General features: G+C 51.4%; 8 protein-coding genes across 8 annotated transcripts; 3 read left to right on the top strand and 5 right to left on the bottom strand.

Moving 5' to 3' along the window:
- Positions 1-425: 425 nt before the first annotated feature.
- K444DRAFT_725196 (uncharacterized protein) lies at positions 426-1,102 on the top strand (the record flags this gene model as incomplete). The annotated part of the gene is made up of 3 exons (XM_024888643.1): positions 426-536; positions 629-670; positions 731-1,102. The coding sequence occupies 3 exons, from the start codon at positions 426-428 to the stop codon at positions 1,100-1,102; spliced, it is 525 nt and encodes a 174-aa protein (XP_024736084.1).
- Positions 1,103-1,906: 804 nt separating this feature from the next.
- Positions 1,907-3,366, bottom strand: K444DRAFT_630797 (uncharacterized protein; the record flags this gene model as incomplete). Its single annotated transcript, XM_024883263.1, has 7 exons — positions 1,907-2,175; positions 2,225-2,356; positions 2,526-2,645; positions 2,695-2,826; positions 2,877-2,925; positions 2,982-3,202; positions 3,255-3,366. The coding sequence occupies 7 exons, from the start codon at positions 3,364-3,366 to the stop codon at positions 1,907-1,909; spliced, it is 1,035 nt and encodes a 344-aa protein (XP_024736083.1).
- Positions 3,367-3,529: 163 nt separating this feature from the next.
- On the bottom strand, positions 3,530-4,393 carry K444DRAFT_426511 (uncharacterized protein). Its single transcript, XM_024872742.1, has 2 exons — positions 4,149-4,393; positions 3,530-4,085 (listed from the first exon to the last, which is right to left on the bottom strand). Exons 1-2 carry the CDS (start codon positions 4,246-4,248, stop codon positions 3,694-3,696), a joined length of 492 nt encoding a protein of 163 aa, XP_024736082.1. The 5' UTR covers positions 4,249-4,393; the 3' UTR covers positions 3,530-3,693.
- Positions 4,394-4,538: 145 nt separating this feature from the next.
- K444DRAFT_531112 (uncharacterized protein) lies at positions 4,539-8,136 on the bottom strand (the record flags this gene model as incomplete). Its single annotated transcript, XM_024874956.1, has 5 exons — positions 4,539-7,207; positions 7,267-7,314; positions 7,362-7,652; positions 7,689-7,958; positions 8,097-8,136. The coding sequence occupies 5 exons, from the start codon at positions 8,134-8,136 to the stop codon at positions 4,539-4,541; spliced, it is 3,318 nt and encodes a 1,105-aa protein (XP_024736081.1).
- Positions 8,137-8,648: 512 nt separating this feature from the next.
- K444DRAFT_563326 (uncharacterized protein) lies at positions 8,649-9,548 on the top strand. Its single transcript, XM_024877022.1, has 5 exons — positions 8,649-8,706; positions 8,762-8,830; positions 8,903-8,999; positions 9,113-9,207; positions 9,262-9,548. Exons 2-5 carry the CDS (start codon positions 8,783-8,785, stop codon positions 9,280-9,282), a joined length of 261 nt encoding a protein of 86 aa, XP_024736080.1. The 5' UTR covers positions 8,649-8,706; positions 8,762-8,782; the 3' UTR covers positions 9,283-9,548.
- Positions 9,549-10,365: 817 nt separating this feature from the next.
- K444DRAFT_426368 (uncharacterized protein) lies at positions 10,366-11,236 on the top strand. Its single transcript, XM_024872741.1, has one exon. The coding sequence runs from the start codon at positions 10,503-10,505 to the stop codon at positions 11,148-11,150; it is 648 nt and encodes a 215-aa protein (XP_024736079.1). The 5' UTR covers positions 10,366-10,502; the 3' UTR covers positions 11,151-11,236.
- A 930-nt stretch (positions 11,237-12,166) lies between these two features.
- Positions 12,167-14,191, bottom strand: K444DRAFT_426348 (uncharacterized protein). Its single transcript, XM_024872740.1, has 4 exons — positions 13,957-14,191; positions 13,794-13,861; positions 13,658-13,738; positions 12,167-13,602 (listed from the first exon to the last, which is right to left on the bottom strand). Exons 1-4 carry the CDS (start codon positions 14,022-14,024, stop codon positions 12,302-12,304), a joined length of 1,518 nt encoding a protein of 505 aa, XP_024736078.1. The 5' UTR covers positions 14,025-14,191; the 3' UTR covers positions 12,167-12,301.
- A 1,056-nt stretch (positions 14,192-15,247) lies between these two features.
- K444DRAFT_426345 (uncharacterized protein) lies at positions 15,248-16,400 on the bottom strand. Its single transcript, XM_024872739.1, has one exon. The coding sequence runs from the start codon at positions 16,229-16,231 to the stop codon at positions 15,392-15,394; it is 840 nt and encodes a 279-aa protein (XP_024736077.1). The 5' UTR covers positions 16,232-16,400; the 3' UTR covers positions 15,248-15,391.
- Positions 16,401-20,134: the final 3,734 nt, after the last annotated feature.

The following is a 20,134-nucleotide window of genomic DNA, read 5'->3' as shown; positions in this document are numbered from 1 at the left end:
ATGGAATGGTCTGATACAAGCATGGGGCGGGCGTTCTTGTTTGGATTTTCGAGACAAGAATTTTCTTTTGCTTGTGGCGTGCGTGGAGAAGAGGAGTGCATAGCATGCGTGTGTTTAATCTGCATTTTGCCCTTCCTTTGGTATGAGTTATGTGCGATGGCGATCAGAGACAGATTTTCGGCAGTTGAGAAGAGATGAATATTGGGTGCGGTTCCTGGACTTGACTTGCTGTGCATGTCTGCTTTCAACGGTGGGAATGTTCTCGTGTGTGTATACACGGCGGCTACAGTCTATAAAATTATTCTTTGCCTACTTGTGCTGATTTAACCGATGTTACACTCATCATTGTTCCCTGCCATCAGCGCCTCCTACTGTTGGTACAAGCTTCTGCTGAATATTTATATATTCCTGGAAAGTCCGGTACAATGAATGAGATTGAGCAGTATCACTCATGCTCCAGGTCCAGCGAGTACAACCACGGCCTCACCATTGTCCCAACCTCGACTGGAACAATCAACCCGAGTACTGACAGAAAGGTAGGTCGTCGATTAGAGCACACTTGTATCAAAAACCATTGTACTACAACCTCGAAAACAATCTAATAGCTGCCCAAGCACCTGGAATACAGTGGTCTGAAGGAGTGGAAAAGAGTAGGGGTTATATCGAAAAGGTAGGTGGGCGCAGTGCCATTGAGCTGGAGAGGGTCGTGCTAATGCTGTGCGATTCGAAGGCGCTTCGCGGATGCCCTCAAGTCCGCAAGGACGAGAACCTCGACACTGCCGAAACCTACGGGGAGTTGAAGTCATTGCTAGTGGTGAGCCAACTCCGACATAAACTTGTGTGTAGTGATGATCGTTGGACGGGGATGTTGCTAGTTCCGTGCGTTTACGGTGCCGCAACTAACTTCCACCGGATGAAGAATCTACACGCAAAGTTCCGGCAAATGGGTCCAATAACTGCCTTTTTCATCGGTGCATTAGCCATGTATACTTGTTGGGACGTTGACCCTCGGTACCCTGAACTGGCAAGGCCGTTCGAGATACTCGAAAAATTCGGCTTTGATCATAGCCATTGCAGTTTTGCCTGCGATTTAATCCACTAGCTATTTTGGTGAGCAGGCTTCAAGTACACTAACCTTGCGAAAGTCATTGAAGCTAGAAAGAACAATACTCACATTTGGGCATTCTTTACTGCATTCCTGACTAACTTCTTGGTTCACTTCTTTAAGCGAGCTATCAAAGCTCTTGGATTATTTGTTACGTAGGTGGTGATGTCGAAAACAACTAGCCCCGAATTGACTCTAACCCAACTCATAACAAGAAAGAGAGCTGCGAAAGGGCTTGAATTCAAGAGTTGGTTTACAAGTTTGAAAGAGGTTGTATTGGCTTTGATTGGGATATTCTTGGTGGACTTGAAGGAGAAAGTTAGACGTTGGATGTTTCATGCGTTATGTGCTTCAGCAGCTAGCGAAATATTGAAGAGTGCTGGTTTGTGAAGCAGAATACGTACAAGACGCCGGATCGGGATGTGGAGGTGGGTGGTCCATGAAGGTATTTTCAAGGAAATTGAACTATGGCGATCTGGAGAATCGGGAGTTGTAGCATTACGAGGTGTTTGATTGTACTATGAGTTCTGGGACGTTGGTCATCCACTGTTTGTTTTATACGTTATCTTAAAATTTGGAGACGTGTGTGTAGAGGTCTCGGCTGTCTTGCTATGCCAATGTGCCGTGACAACTAGACTTTGTAGCATCAAGCAGGGGACGATTGCCCCACACCAAGGGGAACATTGAAGGGGAAGGATTATTGCAGTCAAAATTGATACAAGAAACTAGCTACCCAACACCTGTTCCACTCTATTTACTCCGCACATAGCCTATCTAGTATCGCCGTCTTCATGTATCCATTTATAACGACTCTTCAAGCAGTGCTCTCTTCGCCCATTTCAAGCCCGATTCTCGCTTGTTGTTGTTCTTCCCTTTCTTAGCAGCTGCGGTGGCAGTAGGAGTAGAAGCAGTAGCGGCAGTCGCCTTTCCGGCTCCCTTTGCGGCTTTGCTTGCCTTGGATGTAGCGGATGAGGTTGCGACAGAAGCGCCGGCCGCGTTGACACCGACGTTCTCGACGGCGAGGGTTTGGACTGCGGCAGCCTTGGATGTCACGGTGACGCCGAGGAGCGCTGGGGGTGTTAGCATGTGGAGGTGTAAGGAGAGAGAGAATGGAAATACCTTTCACTGCCTCGTTAGCTTGAATTTGTGCGGCTGTTCCTTGTTGTTGGTTCGCGGCGATGGCTACAGGGAGGTCGACGTTGTTTTCAGCGATCTGCTCAGTAACATCCGCGAGGGTTTGTGCGGTTGCGACTTGAAGGTTGTCAGGGTGGTTCCGCAGGGTGAAGTATCAAATGCAACAGGGAAGTGGAAGAGTGAGCACTTGGGTTGATGTAAAATTAAATTCATTCTACATGTTGATGTTTGAGAGCAGGACAACTGCTCATAGGATAGGAGGGTCTCGGGTAGCGGGACTACTTACTCTGGTTGGCGGAGTTGGCGGTAGGAGTGATATCGGTCTGTTGGACGGCAAAACATCCACCGAAAGGTCCGGCGACGGCGTTGTTGCGACAGCGAACTGTGCAAATGTTGCCAGTGGATGCTAAAGAAACTCAGTATACTCTTGTGGGCCTAGAAGAGGTCCAATATACCTCCAGTGCACGCAAGGTTTGATGGCATGGCAACAGTGATGTTAAAGTCTTGTGTTTTGCCTTGAGAAAGACCGTTGACGCCAGGCACATTGTTGGTTACAGTCAAGTTTTGTGAGATGATACCGGCGTTGCCTATGACTTCGATCAGAGTTTGGGACTTGATATCCCTTGGTTGTACTTACTGGTCTGATCGAGATCACATGTGTATGGTCCAGCTCCGTCAGCGTTGACCTGATAATATTAGCATGAACACATGAAGAATAGCGTAGATGCGAGTATTGACTTACTTGATGAATGGTCACAGTCATGAGGGTGCCTGCTTTGACCTTGGTTACTGCGCCAGCGGCGAGAGCATTCTCAGTGTTTTCTCCAACATCAATGTTGCCGGTTAACTCCGTTCGCCCGCACTCGTTCACAATGTTCGCAGAAATTTCAGCGTCACGAATGATGGTGGTGTCCTGTTGGCAGGGACTGATACCCGTGCAGTTTCTCGCAATGGCGGTATCGACTGAAAATGGTCAGCAGTTGTTCGACTTCGCCCTATGTTGGAAATTTTGTACCTTGGAAGCCAACACTGGGTGGCGACCCAGCCTCTCCCTGGGCAGCAAGAATAACACCGTGAGCATTGGCGAGGGACAGTAGAGCTGCACTGTACAAAATGGAGGAAAGCATCTTGAGTAATAGGGTGTCCAGCACGGAAAGAATGAATGACAATTGGAACAATGGGTAGAAATCGCCTGGATCCTGAGATGAATGTAATTATCGAATGAAGGAACGAAGACCAGAAGTCACACCAGGAACTGCTGACGCCTTTTTATTCAGCCTTCACCATCAGGAAGCTGCCCAGCAACGGGGCCATATTCCAACACCGAAAAATTTGCTGTCCTACAACACTTGTTGCATAAACGGCGGAGTCGTCAGCATCATTTCCCTTAAAGCAGACCACTTTCTAGGGATGTCCACACACTGAAAACAATCGAGAAACGTTTGCCAAGGCTCTCATCTCATGCCAGTCGTTAGAATGCAGATCATCAGATGGCACATCACGGTTGAAAGATACTCGCAGCGGTCGATCTGATACACCGCAGGGATGTGGTGCCGAAGACCGCATTTGAGAGCAGTTATTCCCGCAATAGAACGCTGTTTGACCCACTGCCAAGCCCAAGTGGAGGCGTGGGATTCGATAATAGTCAGGCCAGAATTGAGGTTATTGAAACAAATGCCAAGTCGCGTAGCAGCGCAGAGGTTGTTTCTCAGGCTCTTGAGCCTCGCATGGGGCGTTTGAGCTGGGTGGGACTGCCTAAAGGGGTAACCCGCAGCCTTCCCCACTGCCCCTGACAGTGACAGGCATGTTATTCCGGCCATAAGGAGACACAAGGTCCAATTAAGGACTTGAATAGTATGGCCCTACCCGCATCAGCATAAATTTCCGTGATAAGATTGCGATCACTTACCAGCAAGGCTCGGCAGAAATTTTGAATGTCGATGTTTGAGGAGGCTCTGCTTAAGGCCTACCTCCCCTCTAAACTCTCTTTCGCAAAAGCAACGGTCCATGAGTAGCTATCTCTACCGAGCTCCACTCGCCCGAACTCCACTGAAAGCTACTTGAGCATAAGCTTGAATTGAGAGGAAGGTCTGTCGAGATAGGATGAAACATGCTTCGATTTTTGGTTTCAACCAAAAGTAAACGGGCTGTTTATCTTACAATTATTGCCAAATAATAATCTTCCCTCCACCACGCCAATCCTTTTAGCGGCCGCTTGTCTGCCATGAAACTCGAATAAACCTAAACGCCATGGCCTCCCAGAGCCCCAATTCTCCGTCGCAAAGCTGGTGCTTTTGACTTATTCGTCTTCACCTTCGGCATCGACTTCCAAATCCCCCGATATGGCGTCCTCCATTTCTTCGTCCTCGTCTCCCACCAGCAGACTCTTTCCCATCCCTTTACCGAGGGGTCCCTTGCCCTTACCTAAGATTGGCTTACCCAATCCTTTTCCCCGGCCAATATCTCGGTGGCTTCTTTTCTTCATGGCAGGCGTATAGACGATGGCATCTTCGTCTTCCTCTTCTTCCTCTTCTTCGCTACCGTCTCTCTCTTCTTCCTCGCCATCTTCAAGCTCGTCCCCCTCCTCGTCTCCCAATAAAACCTCCTGCCCTAGCCTGCTCCGTTGTTTCAATAGCTTCGGAGGTAAACCAGGGCCACTGTCCGCATTGCCAAAGTCGCTCTTCTTTGTTCCCTTTGGCCATCGACCCGGGCCTCGACCTGTACCACCACTCTTCCTCCGTGAAGTACTGCTTCGTGGACGAGCAGACGAAGGTCTTCTCGATGAGCTGCCGCCGCCAGAGCGTCGAGGTTTGGGACGGGATGAGCTGGATGAAGATTTATGTCTGGGAGTGGGCCGGGAAGAAGAGGGTCGAGGGGTAGCACGAGGCCGCGCTCCAGGAACGGGAGGAAATACCTCAAAACGTGTTGGGGAAATGGCACCTGCAGCTTCGAAGTAGGAAAGCCTCCTCGAGACGCCGTTAATACGTGTCGTGGACTGGGAGCCTTCGGCATCATCCTCGGATGTTGCTACTCTGATGAGTTCACCTGATTCAGTCGTTAATTTGCCGAGGGACTCGGTGACTTGGTCAGTATCACCATTTTCATTGAAGGTCTCAAAATCCCGCTTGCTGCCCTTTGATAACTTCGTTTTGTCAAGGATATCGTCCTCTTCGTCCTCGGATTCATCGCGTGGTGCTACTGTATTAAGCGGTGGAGCATGATCAAAGGCTGAAGCATTGCCACGGCCCATGATGTACGGAGTCCAGACAAGTCCTTTTGGGTTGAGCTTAGCGTAGTTCTTCGCCTCGTGCTGTCGAATGACCTCGCGGTAGTAATCAGTCTTCAGCTTGAAGGCATAGGTGCCAGTGATAGGCTCTCGTATCAAGGCACCCAAGGCATCAAGTGCAGAAATCACGTCGTCGGGGGTCAAGCCCATGTCGTCCGATATCTTCCTGATGCTGGGTATCTGGTCACCAGGTTTGAAGTCTTTTAGGTAATAACATAACACAAGTCGCCAGTAGTTTCGATATGATACCAATCCCATATCGGAAAGAGGCTTCTCTGGAGATCCCGTTTTACGTTCAACCCGTGTAAGGAGGTACGAGAAGTCGATAAGAAGATGCCCATACCCTTTTCGCTGGTGTATTGGAAGGACCAGGATACAGGAGACATTATTTAAACTGCTGGGTCGTTTCTCTTTAGAAAAGTAGCCGACAAAATGGCATCCGAGTTCGTCATATTCAGTCATGACGTAGAATAGAAAGGGCTCAACGTCGTAATAAAGGGTTTTCGAGCCCAGGAACAGTTTGGCGAGGAGACAGAGATTTTGACAGTAGAGCGGGTTCTTGCGGCCATCGACCTCAAAAACCATGATTTTGCCATCTCGATATATCTCATCACCTGGAGGATACTTCCAAGGGCATTTTGTCTTGTGGCGCCACGCAACTATGTCCGATTCCATGTACTTCAGGCAAAATTCGCAAATGAAAAGTGCCTTGTTGCGACTGTACTCTTCCGGGTACGGTGCTGCATACCAGATGTCGATTTGATACTGGCCGAACTCGATGTATTCGATCTGACTTGCAGGGCCAGATACCTTGCGAGCTTTCTTGATACCGGAAACTGTGGCCGCCTCGGCTGCTGCTGCAACCCTCGCCTTCCAATTTTCCTCTGCTTTCTGACGAGCTTCATCGAAAAGTCGGCGGTGTTCTGGCTTGGGAAGTGTTAACGTGGTATCTGCCTCTTCTTCGGTGAGAATGCCACCATAAGGTTTAGATTTCAGCTCGTCATTCTCCCTGTCGTGAAGAGAATAAAAGGGCTGGGAGTAGATCGATGGAACGAAGCCTGAACTTGTGGATGGACGAGCTCCGGGAGTGGGGCGACTCTTTTTCTTCGGTTTTGGGGGTTGTGAAAGGATATGCCGTAACTCCACTGGATCAACCCGAAACGCCATTTTGATGGTTGTTGGTGACTTTTCAATGATCCTTGCTGGGGAGTGGGATGGTGAGGATTTTGGTCGCAGTGATCTCGATGTTCGAGGACTTATGGGTGAATCGATTCGTTTGTTGTTGCCGTTGGTCAGGGGGTGGATTGCTTTGTCGATGTCCATAGCATCGTTGCCTGCTGTGTCATCAATGTGCAGAGCATTTGATTGACCGGAGCTCGTGTCTTTATCTCGATTTCTTTTTCTGAGCAAAGTTGCATCTTCGACGTCTGCGTCCGCAGAAGATGTTTTCCTTTTACGCAGGAAACGCGAGCCATCCATAGGGTCTTCTGGAGCAATCAACTGGTTGAAAACAGAGTGAGAGTCCGGTTTGATGGCACCACGCTGAGGTGGCAAGAGGTCCCCTGCAATTCGATCTCTTGATATCCTCCGTGTAGCGTGGTCTTGCACCCCGACTTCTGGCACTGCAGGTTCGGGGACGAGATTGTTGGACACACAGTCAGGACAGTACCAAGCTTCAGCTTCTAGAGATCAATACTTTAGCTATTTTGGATCAGTTTTGCAGGGTAAGGAATATTCGCACCTTCATCAGATTTGAGTGCATCGGCATTCCTGGCGCATTGTCTGTGTGCTACGGCCTGGTCAGCCTTGTCAATGATATCGTTGAAGTAAACAAACCATTATCCCCACAAACTCCACAAGACAAATAAAGTTCAAACTCTTCTGAAGGGTCATTCTCTTCATCCTGTTGACAAAAAATACAGCGGTTTGGGTTAGCTGGCTCGTCCTCTTCATCGTCAGCTGTAGGATCCCATTCCACTTCTACTTCAGCGTCTGTCGAATCTTTGGACTCATCATCGCCTCCACTAGCAGCACTCTCAGAATCAGAACCTGACATGGCTTCTTCGTCGTCCTCTAGAACGCCAGGTTGAATCTTCACGGCCCCAACTCCTAGATGTCTGTCAGTTTCTTACCAAATTTACTCTCAAATGGCCAAGAACTAACCCTCTCCATCCTCTTCCTCGTCTTCTTCTTCACTCTCCTCTCCACCATTATTTTCGGCCATTTCTTCGTCTGACTCGCCCTCCGCATCTTCGTCAGAAGGCCCCTCACCCTCCTCCTCACCTTCTTCGGATGCTTCCTCGTCTTCGCTATGCCCCAACTCGTTGTGTAATTGATTATTGGCAGCAAACTCATCTGAATTCTCGCCTAGGGGGTCTGCAGCAAGCTCATCATCCTCTTCAAACTCCGCGTCCTCCTCAGAAGTGGCCATACCTGAACAACAGTCAGCATTACTCAACACGAAAGCTCGAATGTGCGACAAGCTGAGAAACATTTGGAAAGGACCGGAACAGGAATGTTCATGAAGTCACTGGACATTCAAAGAGGGCAAAGATGGAGATTGTTCCATACTGTGCTGAAGCTCCTCCTCCATGAGCACGGCTGCCGCCATCTCTCAGATATCCGCGATCATTCGCGTACCAGTGTAGGAAGGTATTTTTGTGCTGTGGCACTCCGGGCGCGAGCTGTGCAAAGGGCAGGTGGGTTGCTCGTATGTGCGCCGGCGACAGCAGCCACAGACAGATCGAAGGTACGGGGTCTGTCGTTTCCTAAAAGGCACTGACCTATCTGCTATCACTTTTGACAATTACCGGCCCACCACTGATCAGTTCTTGATTGTTGTGCGAAATGTTGGCGATGGGGGATGATGTGCGACCGTTGAATTTGCAGTGAACGCGCGATTTTAGGACACAACCCCAGTAGGACAATTGAACACTCGACAAAAGCGGAAGCATGTAGGCTTCCGACGCGTAGATCAAGCTTGAATTGGATCGAAATCGTTTTGTGGAGTTTTAATATCGCCCCCCTGGGTTCAGGGCATTTCAAATGTAGTTGCCGTTCTCCTGAGGCTTGTGTTAGGTAAGAACCCGTGCAGCCGACCCTCCGCCGCAATTTCAACGTCAAGTCAACCAGCTTTTGAAGATTGAAGCTCAATCCATCGCAGCACAACGATATCAACTGGGTAAGAGCACTGCTCCGGGATTTAAATGAAAGTTGTATGCTAATTGATCATTCAGGATTGGATTGGAATCGCCACCATGGGTGTTCCTTTCGAAGCTCTCATCCCTTATGGGATCATGCTCGCTGTCAGTATCTCCGCCTCGATACCCAGCAGGCAGCCCTCTCGATGGCGTAGAACCATTGACTAAGTATCGCAGATGTTCGGTGTTACTGGGGCAGGACTTTCGAAGATTAGACACATGCAGAACGGGGGCAAGAGGGCAAGACATTCGGTGGATCAATGGGACAGAGTCAGTACTCAAACTCGGATCAAAAAATTTCCGAGTAAAACTATGCTAACGTCTATGCAGCAAAGTACTTCCCTAGGCCTTCTATCGAGGATTCAAGCAATACTGACAGCAGGATAGTGATGGATCGAGACCGGAGATTGACAGGTTACTTGAGAGGGCAAACAGATAATCCGTCGGCACCTGCAGGCTTCGAGCTGAACAACCCTTGGAGAGTGAGTCAGAAAGCTATTTATTCGCCGACCGTTTGCTGATATTTCGTTTTACAGCTCGAGAAGCGCATCCTCTAGATTGCCTGGTTGATCCTACTACTTGATATATATCTTGCAGCTAGGGAGAGAATATCAGGAATCCGAATCCACCAACGTCTTTCTCTTGTGATCTGTGTGTCGGAAATGATGAGATTCCTCTCCTTATTATGGTTTAGTGACCTGTTGGAGACGTGATTTGGCCCAATTTCCTCTTACTAGATCCATGGGCCTCGGAGCACGTGAATATCGTACTTAGACACTACCATTGTGCCATGAGGACATAGTACACGTGCCGATTCTTCGACCAACTCAATTCATCTGTGGATTATCTCGAGCCTCTTCTAGGGTTTCAAGCTCAGCCCTGATCCGATCATCCGCTGAACATTCTGCCAGGGGATAATGCAAAGCCATAGGGGCCAGGCGGCAAGGCAAGCAACCTTTAGAACCCCCCATTATCTATCTCTTTATTTCAGTTCGTTTTGGTATTTGAACGAACAGATTTGGTACATTTTGTGATTTTGGATATACCACCTTTCTTGGTTCATTTCGGGACTTTGATTGTACGGCCTTCTTAGGTACATTAGAAGTGGCCACTCGCTCGATCTCCCAGAAACGGAACATTGAGAGGTGCTAAATCCCCCGATCTGACTCTAATAGCCACCTGGAGCTCCCTTCAACTCGGTCGACAAACCCCGAATTCCCAACCTCTCCTGCTCACCAAGCACGATGCCAAACCACTTCTCAAGGACATCCCACCTCTCCACCTCACTAACACATTCCACTAACGTCTCAGTGTTCCCTCTAATTCGCTGCTTAACCTTCCCATCAGCCATGGTAATCACACCCACCACATCCTCCTCTTCTATCACAGTTCGCACACAAAGAATCATCTGGTTGAAGAAGCTTCACCAAACATTCTTTGTACTTTTCCAATTCATGACCTCGATATCTTGCGGCAAACATTCAACCTCAGCGAAGCAATAAATACCGTCCCATTCTTCATTTTCCTCCCTCTTATGCTGCAAGATCCAACACTTCTCCGGGGTTTCAAATTCCGGGATCGAGCTCCAAATAAGCCTCTTTCTGTCGTTAGTACTTCCCCATGGTACCTCGATCCCATCGACCAGCGGAATAGGAGCCGCTGGACCTGCAGCGGTTAGACTCACCATCATCCATCAATATCGGAATAGCTCACCATTAGCACCAAACCCAAAATCAACAAGATATCTCCTCCCCTCAAACTCAACCAAATTAATCAAATGATTCCAGCCATCAAACGCCCCTTTCGGACCCCCATGATTTGCCTTCGCAACCCTCGCCGCCGCCATCTTAACCCTGAACCCCCAAACTCCTCATCACGGTGCCAAAGAATCCATTATTCATCGTACAAGTGCCTCCCCTCCCGCCACTCGGCCCTCTTCCATCCCGAACCCTCTCTCTTTCGGACCTCTCTCGTTCCAAAACTGCCCCATCGGCGCTCTCCCCCTCCCGCGCAATCCCCCCACTATTCAGTAAATACTCACACACCAACGCCTGATCTAGCGTACCCATATGGTGGCGACTGTAACGCAAATACAAATTCGCAAACGGGATTCTATTTTGCTGATACTTCTGCAGCATACCCAGGGAACCCCTCGCAGAGACAAAAGTCCCCCATCCCTCTTGCTTGTAATCCCTCACTGTCGCTGCCGCCACGGCTTCCGGGAGTCGGACGTGCGAGAAATACTTCTGCAACGCAGGTAGCGAGGAGCACGTCGGTCTTCTGTTCAGAATTCCAGAAACATCTTCATCGCCGCTCTTCACCAATTCATCGCACGAAACCAAGAAAGAGTGTGGAGATACCTCTCCATCAAAACCTCCCCCTGAAAGAAAGAATAAAATCCCCCCCAAACGAAATTCTGACGTGAGGAACAACCTCTCCCTCCCATCGCAATCGAAAAACCCTTAAAAATTCCAGCCTTTCATACAACTCACCAAATCCAAAAAAAAAAAAACAAAAAAGAAGAAGAAAAAAATTTCCCCTGCCAAAGCGTGTACGTGCATACATCATGGTAAGATCTTACGTAACCAAAGGCACCTTAACCGTCACTTCGCAGCAGCTCGCAGTCGAGTCGCCAAGCTTTCCAAACCGGAGATTTCCCGCCCCTCGGGTGCCAAGGTAAGCTTATCCCGCACTCCCCGATGCCCTGCCAAAGCCCATCATCCGCTTCATGCAGATCATTTCGCTTGTCTGCCTGCAAGCCACAACCCCGGCCAGCGGCGGCCCAAGTGCGGGAGCTAAAACTAGCACCAACGAGATGACAGCGGGAGCCAAAAGAAACCTCCCCTTCCTCGCCTCTCTCTTGATCTGCGGGGAAGTACGAAGGTACTTAGACGAGAGGGTACGTACCCAAGCCAGGGCTTGTTTTTCGCCGAGGCTTTTGCTGCATTGGGATATTCCTGTTTTGGGATGCATGCGGTTTGCGAAAAGAGGCGCCGGGTTATTGAAATCGAGCTACGCCGCAAGGACGACGATGCTCGTAAGTCAATTCTGCTGTGACAAGATGAGCAAAACATGGTGATAATAATGGTCACTGTTTAATGAGTTGGGAATAATGTTTGCCGATGATGATATTTTTTTCCTCCAGTCAGGATTAAAATATATACTGATGCTGACCCCATCCATCCATCACGCAAGTTTTTCCTCTAAAATACCATTTGTCAGTCCCCCTGGGGTATACCGGACAGACAAAAAGCCCTTCTCTAAGAATAAAAGACTCTGCATGTGTATGTCCCATCCCAACGCCTAACGATGTGCTGTGTCCTCTGCCACCACCCATGTTGAAGCCCTCAGGAATGCGACCTAATCCCTCACTATGAATGTGCCCTTCCTGTTGTGAACAAAGAAAATCAATGCAGATGCTGTTCACCTTTGCTCAACCCGAGCTTAGTAGGAAGTCCGCCAATGCTGTGAATCCTTTTTGATCAACGCCGGTGCTTGCCCTAAACCCTAGCCACGCCCATGTTTGGATTCGAACCATAATGAATATGTCACATCTACACGATGACTGGCAGTTATCTAGTAGCGACCCTCCAGTCCTCCCGATCCGCTTGTGGTAACAGCTGGTGACCTTGTCACGTACATTCCTGGTATTCCTGCCATGCTACCAGCTGAAAGATTTACGTTCGGATTCGGACTCTGAAACCCCGCTGGGTAGGAATCGCGTCTGCCCGAGCTTGGCAAATAAGGCATATTAGTGGCTATTCTTCCATACATCGGCGGACCCATCCCGAGTGCTGGAGGTGCTCCGATAGGGGAAATCGGGCCCCTGAGTCCAAGATTCTCCAAAGAACCCAAGGCAATGTCAAGGCGTGGCGGTGGGGGAGAAGGCGCCATCATCGCACCGTCGTATTGTTGCCGTGGTGATGGCTGATAATGAATAGCTTGTGGCTGAGGTGGAAAGGTCTGGTATTGCGGCGATCTCTGAGGCTGATCGTATGGTGAGGTAGTGCCAGTGTGTGTTCTAACCCTCCGAGAAAAGTATTGATCTCGAGCAGCGAGTGCCGAAGAATGGGGGGGCGAGGAATAGGCGTACGAAAAGTTACCTGCTTGCCCTCCTTGCGGCGAGAAAGAACTGAAGGGAGATTGCTGGGGATCTGGATACACACCCCTATATTGCGGGCTGTCTAGAGGCTGCTGTTGATTGAATGTTGGCGTTTGGCCATGTCCGGATCCAGTCCGGGGCCGTTTGTTAGACTCATCGTAAGACATCCCCTGGTATGAAGAAGTAGACTGCTGCGAGAAACGGCGACCCATTGGAGGGCGCTGATCGTAGCCGGAAAGCCCCTGTGGCGATTCGACAAAATCTCCCTGCTCATTTTGACCCTGACGAACAGCATCTTGGGACTCTGGGCTCGTCACTTGCCGTTCTACTCCTTGGCTCGAGTGTCGATTGGAGGTACGGTAATGTCTTGGCTGGTAGTCATCGTGAGCAGGTCCGCGTTTTCTGAGCAAAGTCCTCGGCTCCTTTCGTAATCGAAGCCGAACACCCTGATCACTGAACGACCGGGTCAGAAAAGTGGATTCAGACATTCCTTGGAAGTTTTTCGTCGAGTGAACCGGAAAAGAATTCGATAGGATGGCTTTGATGTGATAGCACTCATTTTGGCGCATTTCGTAGAGGTTGAATTGCAGTCGGAATGTTCCTTCGAGCTTGACCGAGAGGTCCCCAAAGACGAAGAAGGCTCCATCGAGGTTGTCAGAGTCCTTGAGGCGGTGGAGAGACGAAACCAAAGTACCAGCCAATGCAGCGCCGAGAGGTCCTTGCGGTATTCCTTCGTCTTCGCCTACGAGACTACATGACATGAAAAAGTAAGGACCTAAAGAAAGGGGAGATTAGCTTGAGTACTTCCCGCCAGTCAAAGAGACTCGTACTTTGCAAATAGTTTTGACTTGGGTCCGACTGCTGGCTGATTTTGAGCTGGATGATTGGCGGTGGATCTACAGGTTTACGATCTGGACAGTGGATCAGCTTCAGCTACAATGCAATGCCCACTTGAAGATGGTGTACCTTTCTCTTTGCCAACGGCGACTCTGGCATTCTCAGGCCCTTGTCTAATGATGAGCTGACAATGATCACTGAACAACGGCATGGTTAGCGAATGGTTAGAGGAAACACAATTCAAGAGCTTTGGTAGAGCAGCTTTGTGAAGGTGTAGGTCGAGAGGACGTACCTTCTCAGGCCTTGGATTTGGGCGGTGGCCGCGTCTGCGAACTGGTGGGTTGAGTGGACGACGTTCATGGATACTGTGGGGGCTTCTCCAGCCTGGTCTTTTGGGTTCCTTGGTCCTCGAGTGTCTATTGCGATCGAGATGCTTTTCTAGATACTTGAAGAGACTCTCCGGGGCAGAAGGATAGGGTTTGTGGTAGGATGCAATAATCGAGACCCAGAGGAGGACTGGCTATGGTTATAAAGATGCCTGGCATGAGGTGCGTCGTCTTTAGGGCTTCTGGAATTCGCACGAGCAAAAAACAGTGTCATAGAAGACGTTGGTGGGGTGCTAATTCCTCCCCGGACCGTTTGACTTTCGACGTCAAACCTGGTTGGGGACAGACCTTGGCCTTTCGATGGATAGATGGCGTCTTCGTCCCAAGTAGTGGCGTCCGAGGTTAGGCTGATGGCCAATGGAAGGAAGGCGCGAGTCTTGAGGTTTGAAGATGCTGCTTTGGGGGAAGTCGGGGCAGCTAGTGGACGCTCTTTTTCGGTAGGCTCCGAAGTCTTTGCAGCGGTCCTTATAATCCAACGTCGATCCAAGGTTAAGACGAGACAAGTGCGCCGGGATGATGTAAAGTGACAAGGCTGACAGACGGGAAGGGTCACTTAGCCTTGCCTTCGACAAGTAGAGCTCCTTGTCTCGGATTAGGGTAGAGCCGTCGAGCAGTCCGTCGAAGACGGTTTGGTGTGGAGGACCAGAATTTGAGGGGGGTTATGTGTATGGTCCCCCGGGGATAGTGAGAGACTGAAGCAGCGCAGGTGATTGGCGTGGCCTGCAGTCCAGTGTCGACGGGTGGTAGACAACGGGCGAGCAGCGCGCGGCACTGGCATTTGGAAGCAGGTACTTACAATGCGCAGTGCCGCCAGCCAGAGAAATGAGGTGACAGGAGGAAGAAGTGTCGAACAGCCAGCCAGCGGCCCAGGGAAGCCGTGATATGTGTGATACGGCTCGATTGGGCTGGGCAACCAGTCCGAATGCAGTAGCAGGCTCTCTCTCTCTCCCTCTCTCCCTCTCTGTCTCTCTTCTCTGTCTCTCTTCTCTGTTTGCAAGGTGGCGCCGTGATTGGGCTGTCCAGCTTCGCGGGACTCGATTTGATCAGATCTGAATGAATGGGCGGTTGAGATTCAGATTCGAACAACAGCGAGAGGATGCGCCTTTTGAGACACAGCAAGTGAAGAGCGTCTCAAGGATCCCGTGATGGCCGTGGCCTGCTCCGTTTGCCGCAAACAGAAAGTGGAAATGAGAGCTCTGCTGGGTTATTGGCGCCTCCTCGATCCTGAGGGCACAAGATCTGCCCCGCGAGATGGAAATGAAAGGTACAAGGCCTCGGCGAGAGGCCAGGTGTAGCGACGTCCTGCACAACGCACCAGCACAGGCACAGGTCTCTTAGGTGTCAAGTGTCAACGCTTCGAAGCTGGGAGCTGGGAGCTTGCTGCTGCTTGATAGACGGACCAAACCCAGCAGACTTGAAAGTGCCGGAGGCGAACAGTTCAGAGGGTAGTCCCAGGTATGTGCCAGGTGTGCGAGAGTAAGCTCGGACAATACAGTACGACTTGATACCCCCTTCCCAAGTCGCACTTATGGACCCGCAGGTAGGGGCAGATGGCAGGCAGGAACTCTTTAAAGCTATCTCAGCAACGCCACCACGACTGGGCCAGCAGATAGGCATCTCCGAACTGACAGGCAGGGCAGGCAGATGGCGCTGGGACGGGGGGCACAGGCTTGCCGTCGGCGAGCAGAGCAGGAGATGGGATGGGACTCTGGGAGCAGATGGGCCGAGCAAGAGCACTGCACTGAAGGGGAGGGGAGGCCGGATAGGCTGAAGGCACAAGACTGGACAGGATGAAAGCAACAAGGAAGAGGGCAGGCTGGGCAGGGCAGGGTAGGGAATTTGGCGCGGCATGGGTGCGTTGGTGACAGGAGTGGACTGTGCTGAGGATGTGGAGAGGGAGACGCAGCAGCAGCAGCAGCAGGGCCAGGGCATTGCTGATGTCTGGAGACGAGGTTGGCGTTCACGCTGGCGCTGATTGAGAAGTGGGAGGGCCAGCAATGCCAGCATCTGCACTGCCGTCGTTCGTCTGTCGTCCGTCACCGCTGCAGCGCAACGACCAGGCCCTCGATCTCCGAGTTGCTTGGACGCGATCGTCTGAGCGCTCCAGACAGACATGGAAGCTCCGCAACCCCTGCTGCTTGGGATGACTGAGTGCAAATAATACGCCTCTGCAGCCGGCATTCCAGACGCCTCCTGGAGATCGCGCCTGCGAGGCTGGCCGATGGAGAATTATTTGCATCGCTTCGGGTAGCTGCTTTCGGTGTCGTCGCCAACCCGCGAAAGAACCAGCGGAGTGACACGATCACGGCGGGCCCCGTGCGTACGGTGTACTAGGTACGGAGTAGTGGAGATCTGGATCTGGATCTGGATCTGGATCTTTATCTCCGTCTCGACTGGTCTTCGCCGTTGCGTTGCTTTTTCCCAGTGGAAAGTCTAGAGTATGTTCCATACTCAGCGCTACTACATTGTTCCTCGTACCTCGTCCCTCGTTCTTCGACTCCTACTCCGACCTCGAAGTACATGCTGGCTGGGTTTCCTGCAGCGGCCACGCACAGGGCGGCCATCTACGGTATATTTACACTAGATCCGGCAGTGTGGACGGGTAAGGAGGAGGCGCCCTGTCCATGGCAGCGAGCACACAACGGCACGGCATGCGTTCCTTCTCGAAGGCCATGCCTTGTGAATTGGGCGTGCAAAATCGGTCTCGAGGTGCATATCAGATAACCAGACGCACTGTGGCTGCATGGCCAGGCCTTCGGCGGGTGCCGGTACGCTCGCCTGTTGCAGCCATTCCGGATCTCTAGGACACGCGTTGCCCGTGGCAGAATATACAGCGGTTGTACAGTACAATGATTTGCAGTGCAGCACACACGCATACGGATACGCATACTATATTGCTGTGTGCACCCACACGCGCTGCAGAGCTATTTGCTGCGGAGCGAGATAAAGTACAGGCGTCGACAAGCGACGACCGCCTGAGGGTCCACCAGGTCTATTATTTGTCTATTCCAGGGGGGGTGGGGGAGCGGGATGAAGCTAGAGGGACCTGCATGCAGCCCGGAGCCTGCAGCGACGTGCAGCACCTGCCGCCCCGTGTCGTCAATACAAGTAATGGCCGAAGAACAAGAGCCGTCTACCTCGAGAATGTCGTTGGTTGCCTTTCCCGTCTCTACCAAGTAAGCCTCCTTTCCTCCGCCTTCCCCGGTTCCTATCCGGAATCCCACCCCCTCCCCTGAGTCCCCTCACCTCCGGCCCCCTCCGCCCCCCTCCCCACCAGCGTCATGGACGCCGAAGTCGTCCAGATGCAGCCCCGTCTGCAAGTCACCGGCCGGTGCACGGCTACCACAGGAGAGAGGCACTCTCTGCCCTCGTCGAACGTCAGACGTGTCACCCGAACTCACCCAACCAACAATATCCCAAGCCTCCATGCAGACGGACTATCGACAGACTGGGCGTCGAATCGACACCGATCCGAGTCGAACATTGGCGTCGTCTGAGCTCGCACGGCCGTCATTTCGAAGCAGCTTCGAAGTCGAAGGTTGTTGAGTACAGTACAGTTACAGTACAGTACTGTACATGTAAATTATGTACAGTACCGTAGTCGCAGTTGAGCTTGGTCCACCTGCTCGCGAGCTCCACCTCCGCCCTGAAGCCTGCTGCCCCGTCATCCGTGTCCTGCAACGCTCGAATGATCGCCCGCAACGGTTCCTTGGCATTTCGTCCGATGTCCACGATCGATTCCTTCCCCTCTCCCCACCCCACACGGAACGGGAAGCTTACCGTAATGTAGTACAGTGAAACCTCGCTATAAGGATACTCAATATAAAGATATCCTTGACATAAGGATACATCTGCTGGCCCCGCAGGGATTAATTTTGCTGTGTGCCACACCTCGTTATAAGGATACCTCGGTATATCCTTAGTTTTTGGGAACAATTTCGGTATCCTTATATCGAGGTTTCACTGTATCTCTCGGCCGGCCCTGATCAAACTACAAAGCACTTGGCCTCTTCGGCATGCTTCACGGTCTCGAATGCGTCCCGCGGCCCGCTTCACCAGGACGCTTTTTTCAAAGCGTGCACGACCGAATCCGGGCTTCTGTCTCTGGGTCTTTCGTGGCACGGTCTGCTCCCGGCCCCAGCCCCCGACCCCGACCTAACCTTAGCTCGCGACGGGATGCTGCAGGACGCATCCGCTTGGGACGTCGGCGTGGTGTCGCGAGGGAAGCACATGGCAGAGGCGAATCGGAACGACAGGCATATCAGAATCAATTGCGCGGGGACGAGGACGAGGACGGATCATGGATTCATATCCTCGCTAGGGGCAAAGTCGCCGAGAACTCTGCGGAACCCGGGCAACAGCTACAGTAACTGTTGAGATGCAATTCAAAAACAACATCTGAATCACCTCGCAATGAATTCTCGATGGCTGTCGAGGATATTGCTTTGTGTCAGTACGGTCTTCTGCAGAGCTTCGTACGAGGCTTTCGCGCTGCAGCATGTGGCTGCTGCGCTTTCGTTGATTCTGGGCCAGCCTCGGATCAGGGTCGTCTCCGCGACCCTTGAACATGACCGCGCTCAGTTGTTCAGCTTCGCGAACTTCTATAAGATCATATCATATCACATATGACCAGGTTATGCTCCCACGTAGGACGCATAAACCAGGTTGCCCTATATCAGAAGTCTCGTTTCAGATTTCTGTAAGGAGACGGCCGAGCACATCGAATTGACAGCCTCGTGCTTGTTCAGATCAGTGGGTTCGCAGCAACATGCGCCGAGGACTTAGGCTTTGACGATTGAGCTCGAACGTCTGAAGAGCGGGCATTTACTCCCGCACTCCCGCATCAACACCTTGACGTCATAGCAGGTATTCACGTCTCGCACGTGGTCTGACTTTTGTGGAGTTCGATGGCAAACACTGAAGCTGAGAGCGATCTTGGTCTTTTGGCCCAGACTTGGCGGGCTTCAATCTGTTTGACGGCGGACCACATCCTCTCGCCAAGTTTTCCCTCGAGAGCAAAAAGGACAACCAGTAGCGGAACTGGGCCTTTCAGGCGTCAGTCTGTCATGTCGCACAGCAGAGGAGGCCCCTTCCAGAGCCCGCGGGTAGCACGTTTCCGCCGTTCCAGCACGCGAAACCCACGCGGCGAGGTGCTTTTTTTGGGAAAAAGGCCATGCGGGAGAAAAAAGAAAAAGAACTGGGCTAGGCGCCCTCCGTTGAGCCTACCTCAAAAGATGCAAAAAGCGACAACCTCTGATGATGTCAAGAGAGCCTCAGAGTCTGCCTTCTCTTTAGGCCCTTCTCTCCAGCACTGAATCCGCAGTTGATGTTCAATCTAATCCAGGAACAGGAGGGATGTGCGCTTCGCTGAGGCTCTGAGCCAACCGTTGCCATTTCCGACTCGGGGCTACCGCGGTTTGGGAGTAGAGGCTGGATGCGCGCCACTTGCAGAACTGCATCTGCAAGCCTCTTCCATCAGCACTCCTATCTGCAAGTTTAAACCCCCCATGAATAGGCCGAGCAAATTCTTGTGCTCCCTTCTGCAGACTGCATGCCTCATTAAACGCCCTGGTGGCAAGATTTGCGGCCTGAGAGGAGTACAACGGATATCGCCTCGCCGTGGAGAGGGCCTTGAAAGACAAGTATCAAAAAAGTAACGACCTTCACCGCGATTGAGCGATTACCATCCATCTTGAATCTGAATCCCGGATGCAGTTCACTCCTTGGATGGGTCTTTCATGATGTCGTTGATCCTACCAAAATTGTGGCTTCAGTTGTCACAATCGCCTGTAGGCCAAGCCTCAGGCCGGGAGTGACACTTTCCAGAGCTCAGAGCTCAGAACTCAAACGCGCCGCCAATGCCGTCATGTGTCTCACGCCTCGGGAGTCGGGTCCATTGTCCAGGCATTTGTTTTATTTGACCGTTTACGAACAAGAGTTTGGCTGTGCTGACTGCTGAGTATCTTCACCACCCGGCCCTTTTGGGGGCTTGTCCATAATTTGGACCCATGGACTGACACGGTAAGGGCCGCACGCCCTTGCCTCCTCGGGCCTTCTGCGTGGCTTGACTCGACTCAGGTTTGA

Source organism: Hyaloscypha bicolor (genome assembly GCF_002865645.1).
Source record: "Hyaloscypha bicolor E unplaced genomic scaffold K444scaffold_87, whole genome shotgun sequence".
Classification (NCBI taxonomy): Eukaryota; Fungi; Ascomycota; class Leotiomycetes; order Helotiales; family Hyaloscyphaceae; genus Hyaloscypha; species Hyaloscypha bicolor.
This window is presented reverse-complemented; position numbering and strand designations above follow the sequence as displayed.

What these genes read in the sequence shown, in the direction of transcription:
- K444DRAFT_426511 (XM_024872742.1), bottom strand. Translation starts at nt 4,248, where the DNA reads ATGGACCGTTGCTTTTGCGAAAGAGAGTTTAGAGGGGAGGTAGGCCTT. An exon ending in ATTTCTGCCGAGCCTTGCTG is followed by an intron (nt 4,086 to 4,148) that starts GTAAGTGATCGC and finishes ATACTATTCAAG; the next exon opens with TCCTTAATTGGACCTTGTGT.
- K444DRAFT_426345 (XM_024872739.1), bottom strand. Translation starts at nt 16,231, where the DNA reads ATGCCGGCTGCAGAGGCGTATTATTTGCACTCAGTCATCCCAAGCAGC.
- K444DRAFT_563326 (XM_024877022.1), top strand. Translation starts at nt 8,783, where the DNA reads ATGGGTGTTCCTTTCGAAGCTCTCATCCCTTATGGGATCATGCTCGCT. An exon ending in CTTATGGGATCATGCTCGCT is followed by an intron (nt 8,831 to 8,902) that starts GTCAGTATCTCC and finishes TAAGTATCGCAG; the next exon opens with ATGTTCGGTGTTACTGGGGC. An exon ending in GGATCAATGGGACAGAGTCA is followed by an intron (nt 9,000 to 9,112) that starts GTACTCAAACTC and finishes ACAGCAGGATAG; the next exon opens with TGATGGATCGAGACCGGAGA.
- K444DRAFT_426368 (XM_024872741.1), top strand. Translation starts at nt 10,503, where the DNA reads ATGATTCCAGCCATCAAACGCCCCTTTCGGACCCCCATGATTTGCCTT.
- K444DRAFT_426348 (XM_024872740.1), bottom strand. Translation starts at nt 14,024, where the DNA reads ATGAACGTCGTCCACTCAACCCACCAGTTCGCAGACGCGGCCACCGCC. An exon ending in CAAATCCAAGGCCTGAGAAG is followed by an intron (nt 13,862 to 13,956) that starts GTACGTCCTCTC and finishes GCCGTTGTTCAG; the next exon opens with TGATCATTGTCAGCTCATCA. An exon ending in CGCCGTTGGCAAAGAGAAAG is followed by an intron (nt 13,739 to 13,793) that starts GTACACCATCTT and finishes TCCACTGTCCAG; the next exon opens with ATCGTAAACCTGTAGATCCA.